The sequence below is a fragment of the Apis laboriosa genome, unplaced genomic scaffold (genome assembly GCF_014066325.1).
Source record: "Apis laboriosa isolate Shangri-la unplaced genomic scaffold, ASM1406632v1 scaffold34_cov151, whole genome shotgun sequence".
Lineage (NCBI taxonomy): Eukaryota > Metazoa > Arthropoda > Insecta > Hymenoptera > Apidae > Apis > Apis laboriosa.
The window spans coordinates 1,910-22,485 of NW_025222928.1; the positions used below are offsets into that span (position 1 = coordinate 1,910).

Consider the following 20,576-nt stretch of genomic DNA (forward strand, 5'->3'; position numbering starts at 1 on the left):
TTTCTTAGTAGTTGCTGTCCTTCTCTATCTTTATTTTATTTTAAAATTCATATATTTAGGAACGGTATAAAAGTGTTTGATTAATTTTATTACTTTCTTTATCTTATCTATTAATTAAAAATTTTAATATAGTTTATTTGATTCTATTTTTATGTATATAAATATATATTTCTTATATTTTATAAAAGATATAAAGATATAAAGATATAAAATAAGATACTATTACAAATGTAATAGTATGTAAAGTTCTGTCATTCTTGTTACTTTATTTTATAAATGAAATTCGTATTTTACATTTTACATTTCTTATTTGATTAGATTTAATTTTTTCATATATATATATATATATATATATATATATATAAGATATTAATATATTCGTAGATCTTTAAACGATCGATTGTTGCTGGTATACAATTAATTGAAAAATTGAATAATTAATTTATTAAATTATAAGCAATAAAAGTTTGCACAAAATAGAGATAAAGTAAAATAGTTTTATCTTCATCTTGCTCTGTCTCTATAGTGCTTCATCTAACAGAAGCTTAAATTGGTTATAATTTAATAAATAAATTAGCTTAAATTTAACCGATAATTTTGTATAACAACTATTATACTTGTTTTAACTTTTAGAATATATTCTTTATAAGTATTTCTTTATTAAATTAACGCGTTATACTTTGAGGTGGTTTATTGAAATAATAATTCTATAAATCCTATATATCGATATATGTTTTATATAATATTTTTCTGTCTTTCGATTAATCAATAATAAGTTATTTAGGATAAAAGATATAATTTACTGCAAAATTAAAAATAAGTATCCTCGAATTTCAATTATTCACCTGCTAATTATTTCAACGATCAATTATTCATAAATTTATATAATATTGGAAATTATTCATAAAACAGATATCGATTTCGATTAATATTAAATATTTCATCTTAATTTCTCTTTTTTCTTTCTTGGTCAAATAATTAACACGATTACTCGATTCATTTATCTTTTGATAATTCGGTTTNTTTTTTTTTAAATTTGAATTTTATTTAATTTTTAATTTTTGATTTGTTTTAATCAAATAATTTTTAATTTTTATTTTCTATTAAATTAATATATATATGTGTGTGTGTGTATATATATATATATATACTTTTTATATATATATTCTTTTTGTAATATAAATTTTATTTTGTGTTTTGTTTTTTTCAGGTGGGTCTCGATGCGTAGTCACCTCCTCGTGGGTGAGACCTGGTAATTGGCATCGCTTTCTAAATTTTGTTTTTTAAATTTTTTCTATTTAAAAAAATATCAACAAATATGTCATAGAAAATTTCTCATAAAAATATTTCATAAAAAAATATAAAATATATTTCATCAGTAATAGTTTTCGGGAAGCGATGGCAAGCTAAGAACTACGCACACCTACAATTCAGTTTAAACATGATTTCCATTAATTATTTTGATTAATTATTGATAATTTGGACTACTGATAATTGATAAAATTTGTGCAGAAATATTCTCATTAACTGTTTTTATTTTATTTCTGGTTTCAACTCTTTTTTTTTTTTTTTCTTCAAAATAAGACGAGAATATTTTTGATACTGATTTAGAGAGGTTTAATAAATGAATATTACGTTAAGTTTAATATTAAGTTTAATTAAATTTATATAAATTTATAATTTGCGTATATATTATTTTGTAGTTTATTGTTTTTTCATTGTTGATTTCAAATCAATTACGTATCATGTAACGGTGGCATGTTGGACAAGTTTTCTACTTCCAGTGACGAATCGTGAATCCTCACCGTAGTCATTTCCTTGTAGTGAGATTTGGTAATTGATTTTTATGGATTATTCTTCGAAAAATTATTAATCTATATTATCTTTCAAAATTTTCCATTAATTTTTTTAATAATCGATTTCAATTTGAGAACTATTCAACACATGCATTTTAAATGTCAAATTTCCTTTGGTCATTTAGAATGGATTGCAGGTATTAAGTATTGACATTCGTTTTTTTATTTGTGCTAGGATTTCAATTCAGTTATTATTTTATTTTAATATAATTGTAATTTTATTTTTAAAATATCGTGTTATTTTTTTAATAAGACCTAAAAATTTAATTAATAATTATTTTTAATAGAAAAATGATGATAATAACATGTATTAAAATTGGAAAGACTATTTTTGGAAGAATTATTCCATTATTGGCATAGGATATTACAGATAATGACATGTAATGTTAAATACTTTTATTACACATATGCTGTAATCACTATTATATTTATAATGTATTTATAATATTTAGATAATATCTTACTCCTCTATACAAAAATAATTACAATAATAATCGTTATTGGCATAGGCAAAATCGTTATTTATTGAAATTTATTGAGCACAATTATTTTTTCCCTTATTTTACACAAGTAAACCTATATTAAAAGTCATTTAAAATTATAAGATTTTAATTATCTTTTATACATACACACGTTTATGAGTGTGTATGTTTATATATCATGTATATTTATATTTAAATTCATTCTGTAACCTACAACGCATACTAACAGTATATCAAAGTCTTTCATTACACTGGTAATATGAATTTTTGACAAAATACTGAATATTTCTTCTCTTCTTCTCCTTTTCTTTTTCTTCTTTTCGCCACTTTTCTGTCATTTTTTCTATTTCTTGTTTTCTTATACTTATCTTCACACTATTGCGTTCATTCTTTATCTCTATCTCGCATACACGAACAATTTGTAGCATTAAACAATATTCGAAAGTAATTTTTTTTTCGTGCGCTTACTCAAAAACCCTGATCAATTCGTGATTATTAAGAAAATTTCGTGAACAGTTCATTCGTCGTCAGTCAAAGGAGTCGAATTGTTCGATTTTATATATTCGATTCGAACGAATATCGACTTAACTGTAGTTTGTACCGCGACAGCAACATTTTCATTATTTTACATTATTATTCACACATTATTTCGGTAAATTATGCAGATTTATAACTGCATAACAGATTTATAACTGCATAACATTTCTAAACATATATATTTGATCTCGTTCAATATCTCTCTGGGCAGTTTCTCGATTTATATAAAAACGGTATAAAATTCGTGTTGTGAATCGAGCTTAGTAGATAATTCAGAATTGATTGGAATGGAAGAAATTCTTTAATTGGATGTTAAAGACGTAAATAGTAGATGTGAAGTGTCGTCGACTAAAAGTAATGGTATGTTAGAATGCTACATTATCGATAGTCGTTTGCAAGAAACGCGAGTTCCGAAAAACATTAAAATTTTTTAGATTGAACAACTATTTTTTTTTTCAAATTCGATTCATTAAAAAAAATGGGATCTAGACGTAAATAATGGAATGCTTTGTCTATATCCTTTATAACAATTTTTTTTATATATACGAATATTTGCATCACAATAAGATATAATTTAAAAGAAAATGATCCGTCAATTGTTTACAAATGATTCGATTTTATAAAGGAATAAAATGAAAGGTATAAAATATTAAAAACAAGCTAACATCACGCATATAATATCTAGGTATGTAACAATCTCGAAATATTTCGACATGCAACGTTTTCAATTGGCGTTGCAATTATATGGCACATAATATAAGGTTTGCACATTTTGTTCATTTCTTTCTTTCTTTTTTTTTTTTTTTTCTATTCTCAGTCTTCTGAACGCCTATCCTTAAAAAATGAAATGTTAGCATCCGAGAAGTTTATTCTCATTTAGCTGTGTCGTTTCTTCATTTCAAATGTGCAACCTTCTGTCGGTAACTCATCTATAACGTAGGGTGATCATATCTTTTGTTTCAAGTATATTTTTTTTTATAAAATTATATCATCATATGATGTACAATAAATATAAAGTAAAGATAAATGTATATTTAAAAATATAGATATTGGAAATATTTTTTTTGAAATTAGTACGAAATTAAATAGACAGTTTATAATATATATAATTAATACATTATTATAAAAATAATACTATATAATAAAAATTAATAATAAAATAAAACTAAGAATATTATAAGTTTTGAACTTAATATTAATATATTGATATATTAATGTTAAAAAAAATAAATCTAGCTAATAGCTAATAATGATATACTAATTTATGCTCGAAAATCTTATTAAAAATTGGTACTTTGGTTTTGTGATAGAGTTTCGATTATATATATATTATAAAATTTATAACGATTTTAAAGGAAGTGAGAAGACGATTTCAATATATTATTCCATTTTAACATATTTCCACCTTACTTTTTTCTTATTTAATTATTCCTTGATTTTTTCTTATTTAATGTAACGATACGATCACCTTACTATATAACATTTTCTAGGTTAAATGATTTAGACTAAACAAAAATTACGCAAATAGTAAATAACTATTCCATTTAAGAAAAAAGAATCATTTCTTTCCATCAGGGACGGTTAAAGCTTCAAAAATGAGCAACGATCGAACATATAGAACGAGTCTAATATAATCAACAAACGTGTATATTATCACTTCCAAAATTTTAAAATTTCTGTCTTTCTTTTTCTCTTTAAATTCTATTCATGATTAGATAACATCGTTATAATAACACCGCATTTATCTAAATCTGTACACGAAATTTTTCGCGTCATTTATGTTTAACAATAAATAATTAAGCTGCGGAAAAACACCTCGAGACGTTTTAACTTTCGACGCAGGCTCAATATATGTATACATAAATATCATCTCATTAATTCTAACGCATTTCTACAAATTATACTTTGTAGACGTAATACTGAACGAAAAAACAATTAGGGATTCGCCGTCTTGATTGTACTTCGTGGTATCGTAAATGTGTTCCATTTATCAATTAAGTCGAAGTGTACAATGAGAACACATTGTATTGTTACAATTCGAATTGATGAATTATGATAGAAAATTTTGCAATTTCTTCTTTCAATTGTTTTTTTTCATTTTGTTTTCTTTCCCTTCTTTTACGGACGGTTGAGAAGGATCAACGAAATTAATATTTTTCAATTATTAGAACCATTACTGTCGATTACTGCGCCATCGGTTGTTTTATCCGCGAAACAAAAAATTCGTTTCTATTCGAGATATCGTAATTCTCGATATCTCGACAAGAAGTTCGAGACATCGCGATTCGAGACAATCATTCCCGCATTTCAATAATAACTCTATCACAAATCATTCGGAAAGCATATATAATATATTCGTATTATACTTCGCGCAAACATTTGTGTGGGTGGGTGTGTGTGTGCGTGTGTTTTTATATTACTTTCATTCTTCATTATTTATTGAGAACCTTCTGTAACATATGTACGAGAAAGTTTAACGATAACATATCATACACGTCGCGTCGTTCCGCGTAAATGATCTACGAGGAACATCGTGCGGTAGTCTTTTCTTTTTCGTTTTTTTTTCTTGTTCTATTAAATGAGTTTAACTTTTTTTTTGTAATTAACGGTGCGTGGAAAAACGTTTATTAAGAGTAGAACGTTGCTTCGAATATAATCGAAAATTTTAGAATCATGTCGTTGGTGCATTTGAGACTGGTGGCGTATCGGTACGCCATATTGAGCTACCAGATTGGCTGATGGTAGTAATCTGTAAATAAAGATATTCAAAATAAAATATATTCTTTTTAAATAATAGTAATAAAGTTTATTTCATTTAATATTAAATCATTATTGAATTATATTAATTATGAGAAAATTTATTAAATAGATTTGTTTCAGAATGACAATCGATATTTTTATACTTCATTAGTATTCTTCTTCTCAAAATATTTATACATATAAATATAAATTATATAAATTGATTAGGCAAAGAATTTTTGGATTTTTTTCAAAGAATCGATGTATGTAAGTTCGATATTTCATTATAATGATTCTTTAACTTTTTATTATTAATTTTTATTATTAATAGAATATTATTATTTTATAATTAGAATTTCAAAAATTTTGAACAAATAACTAGGGATAACTAGAGTTATTGTAGATCATTGCATCGGATATATCATTCTCAAAAACAAATGGTATGACAGATCTATTAATTGTCACCTTATTGTCATGTCCGATTAATGGAGTTTCTGCTGTGGTCTCGTCATTGTTACGACTCATGTATGGATGTGGAGGTGGCACATAAATCGGCTTAGAATGACTGGCGACTTGCGCGTAAATCGTCGGTTCCTGGATAGGTTGTCTACGCGTCAGAGTCGACATGGGCAGCAGTTGAGGTCGTTGAATATTGGATACCTGTACTGGCTGATAACAATTAGGAGGTATTCGTCGGTTACCCCGAAGCGACAACTCAGCGTACGTTAACTCTGATCCCTGCAAAGTCATTATTGATTATGCAAATTATCATTTATTGATTTAATATAATGGGAGGTATGGGTTTATTCGTTTCTTCGTTTTTCGTTTTTCTTTTTCTCATATTTCGATTCATATATTCATTGAATAGAGTAGCAAAATATGTTTTATTACATCCAAAATCATTTTTCTAAAATATGAATTTAGGGTTTTGTTGAAATTTCTATAGAAATTTATGAAAAATGTTAATTGTTTGAATGCCGATTTAATTCGTTGAAATCTTGTTTTCTATTTATTAAATTTATATTCTATATATTATTATTTATTTTTTTTTATAAACATGTAGAGATACCAAAAATTTGTAATATTTATAGTATTTTATTTAATGATTAATTTATTTCCATAAAATGAGTACATTATTATTCACATTTCTAATTTAGAAAATTATATTATATGCATCTTATTAAAGGCATTCAAATAATTCAAACTATTAATATAATATAGATAATTTAATATAGATTTTTTTTTTATTTTATATGTGTTATATGCATGTAGTGAGAAATAAAGAGTTTTTATAGGTATTCGTACTCACGTTGCTTGTATTGGTAAAAGTACTTGCATCCGATCGTGGCTGATGTAATACATAACGTGGTGAAGTACTCTTGCACAATTCAGAGTAAGAATTTTCTGTGAAAATGTGGAATTTTAGAAATTAGTAAGGCTAATAGTTCGTTGTTGTCGTTGAAGTAATTGATTATATATTGTCCAATTTTTTAATGATATTCGTATAAAATGTTTACACATTCGTGTTGTTGAAGTAATATAAATTTTTTTAGTGGAATAAACTTCATTAATATTAAAAGCCTCCCCCAATTTTACAACACATACACCATCGACTTAACATCGAATGCTTATTAAATTACCCACCGTTAGCGTGAGGAATTATATCTGGATCCTTCTCGAAACTCTCAATGCTGTCGGAATTGAGAGGCAGGGTCGACGATTTATCACGTGGAGAGGAGCTGCCGGTACCGGACGCGGCCAGGTTTGCCATGCCACCGTCGTCGTGAGAGTCCTTGTCCTCCTGAGACCTTGCTCGAAGCCGTAATTTCACCGCCAGGGTTATCACGAAGCCCACTAGTAGAACACCTGCCGTCGATCCGACTACCATGCCAAACAGTGGTCCGGACAGCGACAGTATCTTTGGCGTGAGAGCTGAAAATCATGTTAAGTACCATGAGTATTTTCCTCTCTTCTTTCTTTTTTTTTTTTTTTTTTTGTTTAGGACTGTTCGAGAGACGATAGGATTTCTTTTCGGGATTATAAAAATAATAATAAGAAACGATTTATCGCGATTACAGTCGTTAAAAAGAAAATTGACGATTTTCGTCGTGGATACGATTTTTAGATTTTCAGGATTTTTTTATAAAAGTAGTTATAAAATTATATATAGGGAAAGCTAATCTTGATCGGACAAGTAAAGTAAGATAATCGTAGGTAGACAAGTAAAAGTTATGGTTAATCGAATGGAATAGGTCAGTTATTAGTCAGACAGTAGAGGCGCGTTTGAAGAATTATGAAAACGATTGGAATCATATCTTTGTAAAATAATTATAAATTATACAATTTCTGATAAAATTCATTATAAATTCGAATATTTCTTTTTTACTTGAACATAGTAGTTAGTTAGTTTTCTTTCTTCAATTTTGATTTAATTATTATAAAATTATTCTTTTATTCTTGTTTTGCTATAATTGAATATTCTGCTTGCAAGTTTTTGGCTTTTTTGAAATTTCTTTTTTAAGATTCTGTAAGAATTAAAATATCGGAATGTCATATAATTTTATAATATCGTTCTAACGTAATTTTTTGGTTTTTCTTTCGAAAATATAAATATAATACAATGATCGTATGGTTAAAACGTTAGAAATTAGTAAGATTGTTATGTTTATACAAAAATATATCTTTCTTAAAAACTTTTTTATAATAAAAGAAACGGTGTTAAATAGTCGAGTTTTTATGAAATGAACGACATAAGAAATTCAAATAACTCTCGGGCACGATCATGATTCATTTGCTTGCATAATTTCAAGCTACAATTTGATTTACGTTCCTCTTTCATATTCCAGATAATAATGGATTAATATCTCGGTAATAAACGAGCACTGAGCTGATTAACCATGGTCCAATGCGTTTCGTATTTAACCATCGACAATTATGTAAATGAAATTTCATCATAGAATTGACCGTCGTTTCTGATCACGACAATATTAATGAACAAATTTGTTTTCAGGCTAAAATAAGAAAAAGCTTCATTTATCAAAAAAATTTTTCTTTTAATTTGAAAAAAAAAGATTCATAAAATGGTGTTTCAAAAATTCCTTTTTAAGATTCATTAAAATATTCGAATTGTAATGAAAAGAAGCTGTGCATCATCTATGCATGTTCCACACTACGATATCGTAGCAAGATTCACCATTCACATGCAAGGTTTCTACATAATAGATAAACATAGATCTACGATCACAAGCCAAAGCGCGCCATTTATTGCAAGCAGAAAATATTTCGTGATCATTATGTTTCTTTTGGAAAAATATTTCTTTATTCTTCTCATTGCTAGTTACAGTGTGCTTTAAGTTTTTTCACTCAATTTTCATTGTTTCATAAATTATTGTTCTCACTTTGTTTCATGAAAGAATGGCACATTTTATAAGATTTTTCTCGATAAATATGCAAAAGATTCTATAGATACAGAAAAGTGAGTAAAATTAGTTATAAACTTAATAAAATTTCTTCTTTAATTTTCAATCATTTAATGTCATAGTAGAAAAATTAAAATAAGAAAAAATATAATATTATAAATATTTTTTTTATTCATAGAAAATTTTTGGAATTTCTTTATTAATCCTTATAAAATAATTTAACAGCATTACATAAAATAGGAAAAAAAAAGAACAAATATTAAAAACAATTTTCTAATATATTTAATATATATTTAATATATTTAATATATTTAATATATCAAGTTTTTATTTTAAAAATTTTAAATTATCTGGAAAAATATAAAATGTGCCAAAATATTGTATCGTACAACAAGAATAGAACCTTAAAATCTCTCTGTTATCTCTTCAGAGAAAAAAAGCACACCTTCAAAGTGCCCCATAGAGAAATTCCTCTGTTCCTCGTGTGAAAATCGTTTTCCCTCGAACAACAACAACAATTTTCGAGACAATAGGATGAAAGGACGAAAATGGACCATTCAACGTACCTCGACGAATGAATGAATGAAACGTGTCAAATAAATGATGACATTCTAAAAGCGTGGACAGATTTTCAACGAGATGCACCGCAGAAAGACACGGATATCATAGAACGAAAAAAGAAAGGGATAGAGATCATGAAACAATCGTAAAAGTAACAGTAACAGTGGTTCGTAAAAATGTACGTTCCCGGGAGCGATCGTAAAGGCACTTTCAATCCTTCAATTCCTTTCTGTTCTTGCCATTTTTTGAAATTTTTAAAACGATAAGTCGATTACTATCTCGTGGAATACATTTTCTTCCTTCCTTTTGTTTCTTTTCTTCGTTTTCTCTTCCAAAAGAAAATAATTTTTTCCGGCTCTGTTGGAGGTAATTTTTATTTTTTCGCATTATACAGAATGATAAGAAAATGATATATAAATATTATAAGAGTAGTAATTGCAAAAATAAGACTAATAGGACTAATAGGTTATTCCTACAGATTAATCCTTTTGATAAAAAATACATATAGTTTCTACATCTTTTATATTCGTTTTTGTCCTCTTTTCATTTAAATTTTCATAGATCGATTCATATTTATAATGCATGAATCTTAATGCTTTTTGTTATTCTTTTATTATCATAAAATTATCGTAGTAATTATCAGTTAGGATTAGTTTAGTTCTAAATATTTTTTTCCTATCGTCTATATAGAGAGATAGTGACAGTAATCGCGTATTGGAAACGTTAATTTCGTTTCGATGCCAAATGTCTCGCGTGGATTAACCGAACCGGCTAATTTAGGATTAATCGATTATATCTACATGCCGGTGTAACACTGCCACATCCATTCGTGTTTGTGTCTGTGTCATGCAGTTCTCACAGTTGATCGAATTGATCTATGTAAGTGGTTGCCCGACCGCCAATTACCCGATTTAGTTTATTCCACAACGTATTAATGTTGGAAATAGATCTAAAAAGATTGACGAAGTGATATTCTTTTTTTCCTACCTTCTCTTTTGAAAAATTAACAAAATTCTAATTGATAGTATTTCATTGTTATATCGGAGTAATATTAAAATTAGGTTATTATTGTTTCAAATTAATTCAAATTTAAAATCTTTTGAATTGAATCGATTTTGAAATGTTTTTGAAATTAGAAAAATTTTGAATAGGAAAGATATTTTGTTGTTAGAATGATGTTAGATCATTGCCCAGAATAGGTCTTTAATATGATAAGTAGAATTATACAGATCTAAGAATTATACAGATCTAATTCTTCCTTTTTTTTATTTATATAAGTCCATATCTGAATAATATATTTTTATTACAATATTATTTGCAATTTAAATAGAATTATTTTTCGAAATGAAGATTTCGCCAGATTTCAACACGATTTTTCTCAATGAAATACGATTTATCCAGATATGGATGCCGTGTTTGCAGAGATAGTGAATTATCGTTACGCCAGAAATGAATCTGGAATTCAGATGCACTGTCCAGAACTATGCTTGGCATTCAAGTTCGAGATTAATCAAAATCCACTTAAATTCACAAACTTCTCTAAACGAGTAGCCCTCTCGTTCTGCTCCTGTGATTCTAAGTTGATATTAAACGCAGGAGGTGGTCGTCGTTCGAATTCAAGAATAGAGAATTCACACTCTCTGCTATTCCCAAGATGGAAACCAGTTAATTCGAGGACAATTTTATACTACTTCGATTCCCATTCCGTTGGGAAATATTTTTAATTCGAGATAACTTGATAATGCATTCTTACGAGGATATGTATTAAAATATTTTTATTATTCATAGATTAAAAATGGACAACTATAAATTGATAACAAATCCTTTCGTTTTTTATCATTACAATACTTATACTTTGACGATAGATAGGAAAATTATTTGATATTAAATCAAAGCAGTAATTTTATGGGAAATCTTTTAATTTTTTTCAAACCAAAACGGATATATTTTTTTACTACAAAATTCTCAATTTTTCCCAGAAAAATTTTCTTTACTCGAATTAAATCTATCGACTTTCTCTCTCCTTCTTTCTTTCTCTATCCTCTTCGTTCCTTTTCCTCAACATCTTATGGTTACAGAGGATCGTGTTCAGCCGCAGACCAATTTCGGTTGAACGCTCTCCGGATGGTTCGCACGTACACGCGGTTGCCTTGGCGGTGTCCCTTGGAACCGGCAGTTCCCCGACTTCTCTTCTCTATATACGTACCAACCGTTTACAGGATGTATACGTGGGGACCTTTCGCCACGAATTCGCGGAGAGAACGTCCATTTGCATATTCGCGGCCGCGCGTTAGCCCGTGGTTAGCTGAAAGACGTTTTGTAATCACGTTCCGCGGACCGTTTATGATTCACTTTAACGGTTAACATGGCTACACGGTCGTTTAATAACCGATGACACGCGACGTGGATGCTCGTCTATTAATTTAATTATGATCACGATGTCGAAACCCTCGATGATAATGTTTAATCGATAATAATAAATGAGGAAGAATTATGTAGAAAATTATGATCGAAATGATTATGATGAATTAGATTTCTTTTCTTTGTAGAATTTGTTTTAATTTTGGATTTTTGGAAAATAAAAAAGAATTATAGTTTTGAGATGTTGATATAAGAAGAGAAATAATTACAGAAATCATATTGTTATTGTTTTCTAATCCAGTTTTTATTGAGAAAAAATTAAGATACGAATATATTAAGATTAAATTCCAATAAAGAATGAAGGAATGAAAAATTTTACAATGAAACGAATAAATTATTAGTTATATGGGAGACAAGGATAATAAATAGCAATTATGCTATACTTAATTTTTTTTAAGTAACTATTTAATCAAATTTAAATCAAAATTCATTATTTTACATTTTAAAATAATACGATTTAAATCGACTGTCTATCGCTAAATTATTCTCAGATAGTATTCCCATCGCGATCAGATGGATTAGGTGATATCTGACCGGTTTAACGATAAAATGGAAGGCTATTCGATCCATTGATCAGATCGAGATTAGTTTTAAATCGTTACACATCATCAATTCCCAGTCAGAATTGATTGGAAGCGCAGGCCTGATGATTTCGATAAGTTGTACATGATGTTGATTCCGTGTTTACGCCGAGTTTCGGTTTCTGGTTAATATTGGCGTAGGTGAACGTTAATTTTGGATCAGATTTTCAGTCGGATTTACCAGGATGATCCAATGATTTAATGATTAAAACGGTAGCTCGGCCGATCTCCGCATGATCCTAGATTAAGTCTGGATTATGTTAGGTAATCGTGAATTCTGGATTAGCTATCGGGCAACGTTTGACAGCATAATTTGATACTGTGATGCTCCTCTACTGGCCTGATTCAATGCCGAAAGCTAATTCAACTGACAGCGGATACGCTTACTGTGAATTTCCGTTTATGTTAAGTAACTTAAGTGTCGTTCTATTATGTAATTCTTTTATATGCCCGCTTTGAAATTGCGTTTGAATAGAATCGAATGGAAACATGAATTGAGGTGATAATAGTTGATGGATTAGATTTTATCAAGGATCAAACAATAGAGGGATGTAATAAAGCTTATTCGAAATGTGTTTATATTCGAGAGAAACATAGTTTATTGTATTTTTTTCGAATTGAAAATATAGAATCTATAAGGGGAGAAAACGAAAATATCGATCAAATTATTAAAAAAGAAAAGACAGAAATTCAATTTAAATTAATTAGGAAATAATAGAATTTCGATAGCAAATCAAATATCTTAGAGTGATAGAAGTTTGGAATTAATTAGGAATTGTTCTTCGACGCGAAGATCTCTGTCAGACATCGAAACAGGATCGATAGGATGAGCTGGAGATATCGATGACGAGTAATACTCAAACCAGAAGGCTAACTAGTTCGAACGCAATTCTGATCGGATTTCAATTTGCGAGCATTTCAGATGGGATGGCCGGTAACTCCAACTCCAACATTTAGTTCGGTGGTTGAGTACCACTGAATCAGATTTGACGCTTCTGATAGAATCTTTCCCTATCGAGAGTCAACTAGTTCAGAATATCAAATGAGCGTAGAGATCCTTATTAGTTCTAAAAAAAGAAAAGCATAACGAGATGATCTATTAAAATTTATTTTCAACATCGTGAAAACTAATCTTCCGTGATTAAATTAACATAAATATTGGATGAAAAATTTAGGATGGTTTAAGGATGATCCACGACTTCAATCGCTTTACAAAATTTCTACGAAAATGATCTTGATGAATCTTAATCCGCAATCTCATCAAAAAAGCAAAACAGGATATTGCTAAATATATGGGAAACTTTTAGAGAATCATTCTCGAAACAAAACAAAAAAAAAAACATATGAAATAATTTTTCTTAAATTCTTGGATCCCAAGAAGATACTTTAATATTTTTAAACTTTTTTACTTAAGGCAAGCACAATTTTACAACACCATCTCTATATTCTAGAGAATCGATCCTCTAAAAACACTTCACCAACAAAAGAAAAAAATATCCTGTATAACAAAATCAAAGAAAAAAAAGAACAAAAGAAAGGAAGTAAAAATATTCCCCTACAGAAAAGGGAAGGTTGACAATTGATAAAAGGATCGTGATCTGGACACACAACGTTCCCAACAGACTTTATTAAAGTCCGCGGATGGCGCACGCTGACTCGAAATCGAACACTAGCTCTGGCCCCTACCTGGGTATGCTTGATGCTCCTTTATCTTACCCTCCTGAACATAGTGCGGGCTGTGAAGAACCGTTGCGTCGCTCATCGTGTGCTCCGTCATGATCCTCAGCGAGAGAACCAGGCCCGAGTAACTCCTCTCCGCGGGCAGATCGGTGATCTCGAGCATGCTAGGCGTCATGCTAGTCGCGGAGGCCAAAAGACGCCTGGTGTCCGCGTCGAAGACCTGGAGGACATAGGTGGCAGTCCGAGGATCGATGAACTCGCTCTCGGCGCAGCTCACCCTCACCGTCGTCCGACTCTCTTCCCTGATCGTACAATTCTCCGGGGGAGGGGGTTGCGCCAGCTTCTCACCTGTTACCATACCGGGCACACCATCCTCAGCTTCCTTCTTCTACTCAGCTACCTCCACGCTCGAGTTTGGTTTTTACGGGAAGTATATTTTGATTTTATGAAGAGGGTTAGGATTTCTCCTGTACGAGGGTGGTGGAAGGGTTCTGTTGCCTAGTAGAATTTTTCCTTGGGGAAGGGGAGGGAGGGAGGGAGGTTGAGCGGGGAGAGTTCAAAGAGAGAGATTGGGTTAAGTTTTTTTCGAGGGTGCTATGCGTCGCGAAAGGATTTTTCTCTTTCTTTCTTTCTTTCTTTCTTTCGAGTTTCCTTCGAAGGGCGACGACTACTTCGAAGTCCTGCGTTTCTACCGTTTCCGTATTCCGTTTGCGTCGCGTTGATGATGAGCTCAACGCCCTGCAAACGTTTTTTTCTTTTTTTTTTTTATCGAGCGATTTCTCTCTTTTTAACATTTTAGGGGAGGGGAGGATTTTGCGAAAGGGATTTTTTGTAGCTTCGACGATTGTTTGAGAGTTAGTTTGCAATTTGGAATGTACAATTTTTGTGGGCAATTGTAGTATAATTTTCGAGTTGAAGAGCGTATCTCAATAATCAAATTTGTCGATGTTTAATCAGTCTCTATATTCTGTTTTACAAATCAAATGGTAAAAAAAGTGTCGTCATTTCAACGATGTTTGCCAAACTTCCATCAAACAAACGTTCGTTATATCAAAAAACAAACCTTTCTCTCTAAAAAAAAAAAAATCAAACGCGTTCGATGGAAAATAAAAATAAAGAACAATCCTTGAAAAGATAAAAACTTGGAATAGATATTACAAATAAATCGCGAAAGAGTACACCAGATTTTTAAGCAACAACCATCCCTCGAATGTTCTCTCTCTCTCTCTCTCTCTCTCTCTCTCTCTCCCCCTTTTTTTTCTTTTTCGAGCAGATTCGATCGAGTTTCCACCCAAAAAATTCGTGCCAACCCTCCGGCCCCACGTTTCTCATTCGCCGCGCGAACGTGTTTTAATATAAACGTCAAAGCGTAATCGATATCCGCCATAAGGGAGGACAGGCCAGGTATCGATATCGAGTCGTTCGAGCCAGTCGTTTGCACGTCGCGTAACAAGCGTCTGACTTTCGTTTCGAGGCTAAAGTAAGTTCGTGTCGGAATTACGGTCAGCTGGCCATTTTATCGAGCGAAATATTCGACAGAAGAAGCGTTTACACGCGTGAACGAGAGCACAGAACTGCTAGACAGAATTATTCTTTTTTTCTCTCTCTCCCCCCTATCCTCTTTCTGCTTCCTTTCTCCTAGAGGTACGAGTTAGGCAGCAGGGGTGCGAGTCAATAAACCGGCGGACGAGAATCGAGCGACGCTGGTCAACGATATCGACTACTTCGATAAACCGGAGATTCGTTTAACACGTTCCTACTACTTGTAATTATTGGAATTGAAATTTTGATTAGATAGGCGGAAATATCGTTCGATATATTGGTTATTTCAATGAGATTATTAAAGGATGGAACGAATTTTTCAATGTCTTTTGAGATGAGTAATATTTTTTTTTCATGTAATAAATTGAGATTAAAATTCTTCTTTTATAAATGAAATGAATAATATGAAAATATTATTTTTATATTATAAATAGAATGAAATAGATATATTTATTTTTAGGCATGAATCAAGGAAAGAATTTTAAGCAAGAATTTTATTTTTTTATTTAGTATTTTTATATTTAGTATGAAAGTTTTTGAAGGATTTTTTTAATTGTAAAAAAAATAAATATTGCATAGAAGTATTGTTACAAAATTTTAAAATTTTACTGCAATTTTAGATAAACAGATTTTTTTTATATATATAACATCTGTAAATCAGCATTTTTTTTAAGGATATAAGTGTCATCTTTTTTTTAGTGTAATAATAAAAATGTAGCAATCGTTGCTAAAAAAGATGTAGATAAAAAAATTCTAATTTATAAAGTTTGTGCAAATTTAAATTGTCCAATAATTTTCCAAGAATTTTGTTCGTATTTTAAAAATTTCGTGGAAACTGCTTTCTGGATTGTAATCTCATTTTTAATTACGAATGATTTATCGTGCACATGATGGATATATGAAAAAGGAAACGAAGAGAATAATTAAATACCTACATTGATTAAAATGAATTCATAACATATCACAATTGAGATCTTTCAATTACCGTTAATGAAATTCATACGCGAATAAATTAACTGTCTCACCGTAATAATGGTTTCAACACGAAAAAGTTTTCAATTGAAAAAAGAATTCGCGAGAATATTTAAGTTAAAATATGTCAGAAACGTCGAGATACGATTAACGTCCGTTAAATCCCTGTATCGAGGTGTCTTCCGTCAATATGATTAGCAAACATTTGCATTTTAAAACGAGAATGTCGATAGAATGTAACATTATCGGTTTGTTAAAAAAAAACTCGGCAACTAAATACAGGAATAAAGGGAAAAAAAGGAATAAAGTTTGTTTTATCGAATTGCATAAAGAGTAGGAAGAGATATCATTGATTCGTACTACTTGACACTCTGCCGGTACATTTATTGACATATACCATTGTGAAAAATCTAACCAATTCGTTCGAGAATAAATAATATTATATTCAGTTTATAATTTTTTCTTTTTAATAATCGAAATATTTTTAGATAAAATATTTTGAAAAAATATTCGCGAAATTCGTATTTTCTATCAAAAAAATGGAGCATAGATTATTCGAGAACCTATTATATGGAGAGTTTTTGAACTAAATTAAACAAAATACGAAATTTTTTATATTAATAGACATTACAGAGTTAAATTTTCTCGAAAGGAATATTAAGTAAAATCGATTATTAAAAATTATCATTTATAACGAATAATAATTTTAGAAATTGAAATTGTTTTTTTTAGATTCTTTTAAAAAATTCAATATACAAAAAGATAAATTTATACGAGCCATTTGAAACTATTTATCTCACAGAAATGAAAAATCAACATAATTTCCCCGCTAATCCAATACAAACGAATATAACGAAACAGAATCTATCTCTATTAAAATGGGGCAGAATCCTATAACAAAAATTTCTTTTAATCAACCGCAATTTCGAAAAAAAAAAAAATTCATCTCACAATCGTTGGACGTTCATAAAAGATAGGGGTACAATTAGAACGCGAGCCAACAGTCAGGAACGATATACACCAATTTCCAGTTAGCCAACGGACAGAATAGGCCGAGTCCACGACGAGAGAGGAGAACGGCCATCGCCCACCCCCGCAACCCCAATTAGCCACGCATTATTAACGCGTACTGTACACAGGCCACGTTTACGGCCAGCCTGGCCCCGCGTTCCACGGTTAATTGTTAGCAATTAGCAGGAAGAATGAGCTAGCAATCTGACAGAGTCGTAATCCGGGACAAAATTATTTTCCTGGCCTACAAGAGAAATTCCTTTTCCGGTACACGCCTCCTCTTCTGACCCCATGGAGAAGCAAAGTAGCGAGAGTAGTAATTTGTCAGACTAGTGTCCCCTCTCCCCCCTCTCAACCCTTCTATTTTGATTCTCGTTAATTTGTCTTGGTAATTCGTCTGCTCCGGCTTCGCCATTGTTGATGTCGCTTTAAGTATATACAATGTCTGGCTAAGCGCGGAAGTATTTTATTCAATTTTCTTTCTCGATGGAAAATTGTTTTTTAATTCGATCATTCTTTTTCAATTTGTTATTTTGATGGATTTGATCGATTCAGGACGTGTGTTATATTTGGTGAATTAAATATTTTGAGATTAAATTTTGTTGTCGATTAAAATATTATTTTTTGTCGTTATCTTCAATGAAAAATATTTTTTAAAACACTTGTTCTTTTAAGCAATTTGCATTCGATAGACAAAAACAAATGACAGTTAGAATTAGAATTTTCTGATAAAATTGAAATTGTTTATTCTATTATTAACGACTGCAGGATATATCAATATAAGGAAATTAGATATTTCAGATCTGTCAGATATTTGAGTGAAACAAATATTCTTGTCAATCATAGAACTATAATAGTCGTTATGCAATGGAGTATTCCCACCTATATCACTGTACTTTCAGAGAATCGAATTTGATTCCGAACGTCAAGTTAATTATAATAATCGAGTCATTAATTATATTCATCACTATCAATTAATTATCCCAATAAATTAATTAATTATCCCAATAAATCAATTATGGCGTATAATTTCTATTATCGATGCTACTAAATAATATCCAATAAGAAAAATAAGAAAAAGAAAAAAAATTAAATCGAGAAAAGATTTATAACTTTCATCGTTGTTACTATCGCGTTAGATACATTTCTCGATTCTATACGACTATACTTGAAAAGACGTGGATCATGAAGCGCAGGGGACGATAATCGAGTTCGACAGGGACCGGAAGTCCGTAGATTTAGCTCGACTGGTGGTGATCGAAACTATCGGTGTCAAGCGCTTAATCGCGCGTCTACGATACAGAGTGGCCGAGTAAACGCTGCAGCATGGCTGTGTCGCGACGGGAACTGTCATTTTTTCCCTTGTAAAACGACAGTTCAATCACGGTAATGGAACTATCTTCATCGCGGGTACTTAGGGAAAAGTATGGTTTACAACGCGATACAGCACCATTTTCCACAGTGATATATTGTGAGAACCTTATATCCGCAAGGGATGAGTTCCAAACCCATCCCTTGGATACTTGAAACCGTGGGTATATAGTAGATATTTGATATTATGAAGAATGAGAGCTTAAAATAATATATGATAAAATATGACAATTGCAATGGGGAAAATATAATGGGGACTTTTTTTTCATAAATAATTATACTATCGTATTTGATATAAAATTTGATATAAAATGATAGTTGTTGAACGTTTAACGTCTTTTTAAGATATAGCTTTCAATCTTTTTTTATTTGTTAAAAATATGATAATGATGTAGAGTTTATTTAATGAGATTAAACGAGACGTGGGTGTTAGAATAGTGTAACAGTTGTAAGGATATCTATTTCATGAGCTGAAACGAGATAAATGATGTAGGTGTAATGATATAGTGCAATATAAGCTTTCTGTTTTACATTGAACGATGAGCTGAAATAAGATGAACGATTAAGTTACTGTTTATATTTTTCTAACTTAAATATTATTTCATTTTTCATTTATATCTATTTGTTCAGTGATAGATATCAATCAAAAAGACGACGTTAATGAAACGTGAATAGAAAAATAAGATCTGTCTTCGAGATTGATCGAGAAATTAATAACTTTAAGAAGTGTATAGTGTATATCTATATTTTTATCTAAATCTATTAAAAATTTTAAATCAAACGTAGCCTTCAAAAACGAATAATGATATATGCAAAAGGAAAAATTCAGAAGACCAATAATCTTCTAATTTCACAAACATGTAAACACGATACTTAAGTTTCGATATATTCGAATTTGACTAGATCAAGACCTCTTTTCTGCCACGCGAAAACTTAACAATCGCACGAAAAGATCGACGCGAGATCTCTTCGTCGATTAATCCTCAAATTCCCAACGTGATCGTTCCCCTGATTCAAAAAGGAACCATTCCAGGATATCCCAGATATATAAAGTCGATTCACGGAAAACTCATCGACACGTGTGTTGCAGCGTTCGCTCGTTTCTTGCCCGTTGGATCGTAAGTAAACGGATCTTTAAACCGTGAGATCTCTCGAAGGTCTGAGCGAAGTGGTGTACCTGTAGCTTGAGAACAGGATTGATGAGATTGTGGTGTGATCAATGTTGAGAACAGGAAGAATGAGACTGAATACCACGCGAGGTGTGTGGTGTGACACAGAAGAAAGAGTCAGAAAGAGGATGAACGACTACAGAATGGGAAGAGTAAGAAGAAATACAGATAATCGCGTGAGCTCTACGATGCAAGGCCCGTGCAGCGTAGCAGACAGTGCTCGTAATAGTGTGCC

General features: G+C 30.5%; 1 protein-coding gene across 4 annotated transcripts in view; it reads right to left on the minus strand.

The window, feature by feature from the left end:
* Nucleotides 1-4,164: 4,164 nt before the first annotated feature.
* The window catches only part of LOC122714795 (nephrin-like), a 330,905-nt gene continuing 314,493 nt past the window's right edge, over nucleotides 4,165-20,576 (minus strand). For 2 of the 4 annotated variants that reach the window (XM_043936470.1, XM_043936472.1), the window contains exons 12-16: nucleotides 14,283-14,624; nucleotides 7,259-7,546; nucleotides 6,924-7,018; nucleotides 6,080-6,352; nucleotides 4,165-5,624 (exon numbers count right to left, since the gene is read on the minus strand). In XM_043936470.1, coding sequence (XP_043792405.1) covers nucleotides 5,547-5,624; nucleotides 6,080-6,352; nucleotides 6,924-7,018; nucleotides 7,259-7,546; nucleotides 14,283-14,624 — 1,076 coding nt within the window. In that variant the 3' untranslated portion in view covers nucleotides 4,165-5,546. The remainder of the gene's footprint in view (nucleotides 5,625-6,079; nucleotides 6,353-6,923; nucleotides 7,019-7,258; nucleotides 7,547-14,282; nucleotides 14,625-20,576) is intronic. The other 2 variants (XM_043936471.1, XM_043936473.1) reach the window with 2 other exon arrangements.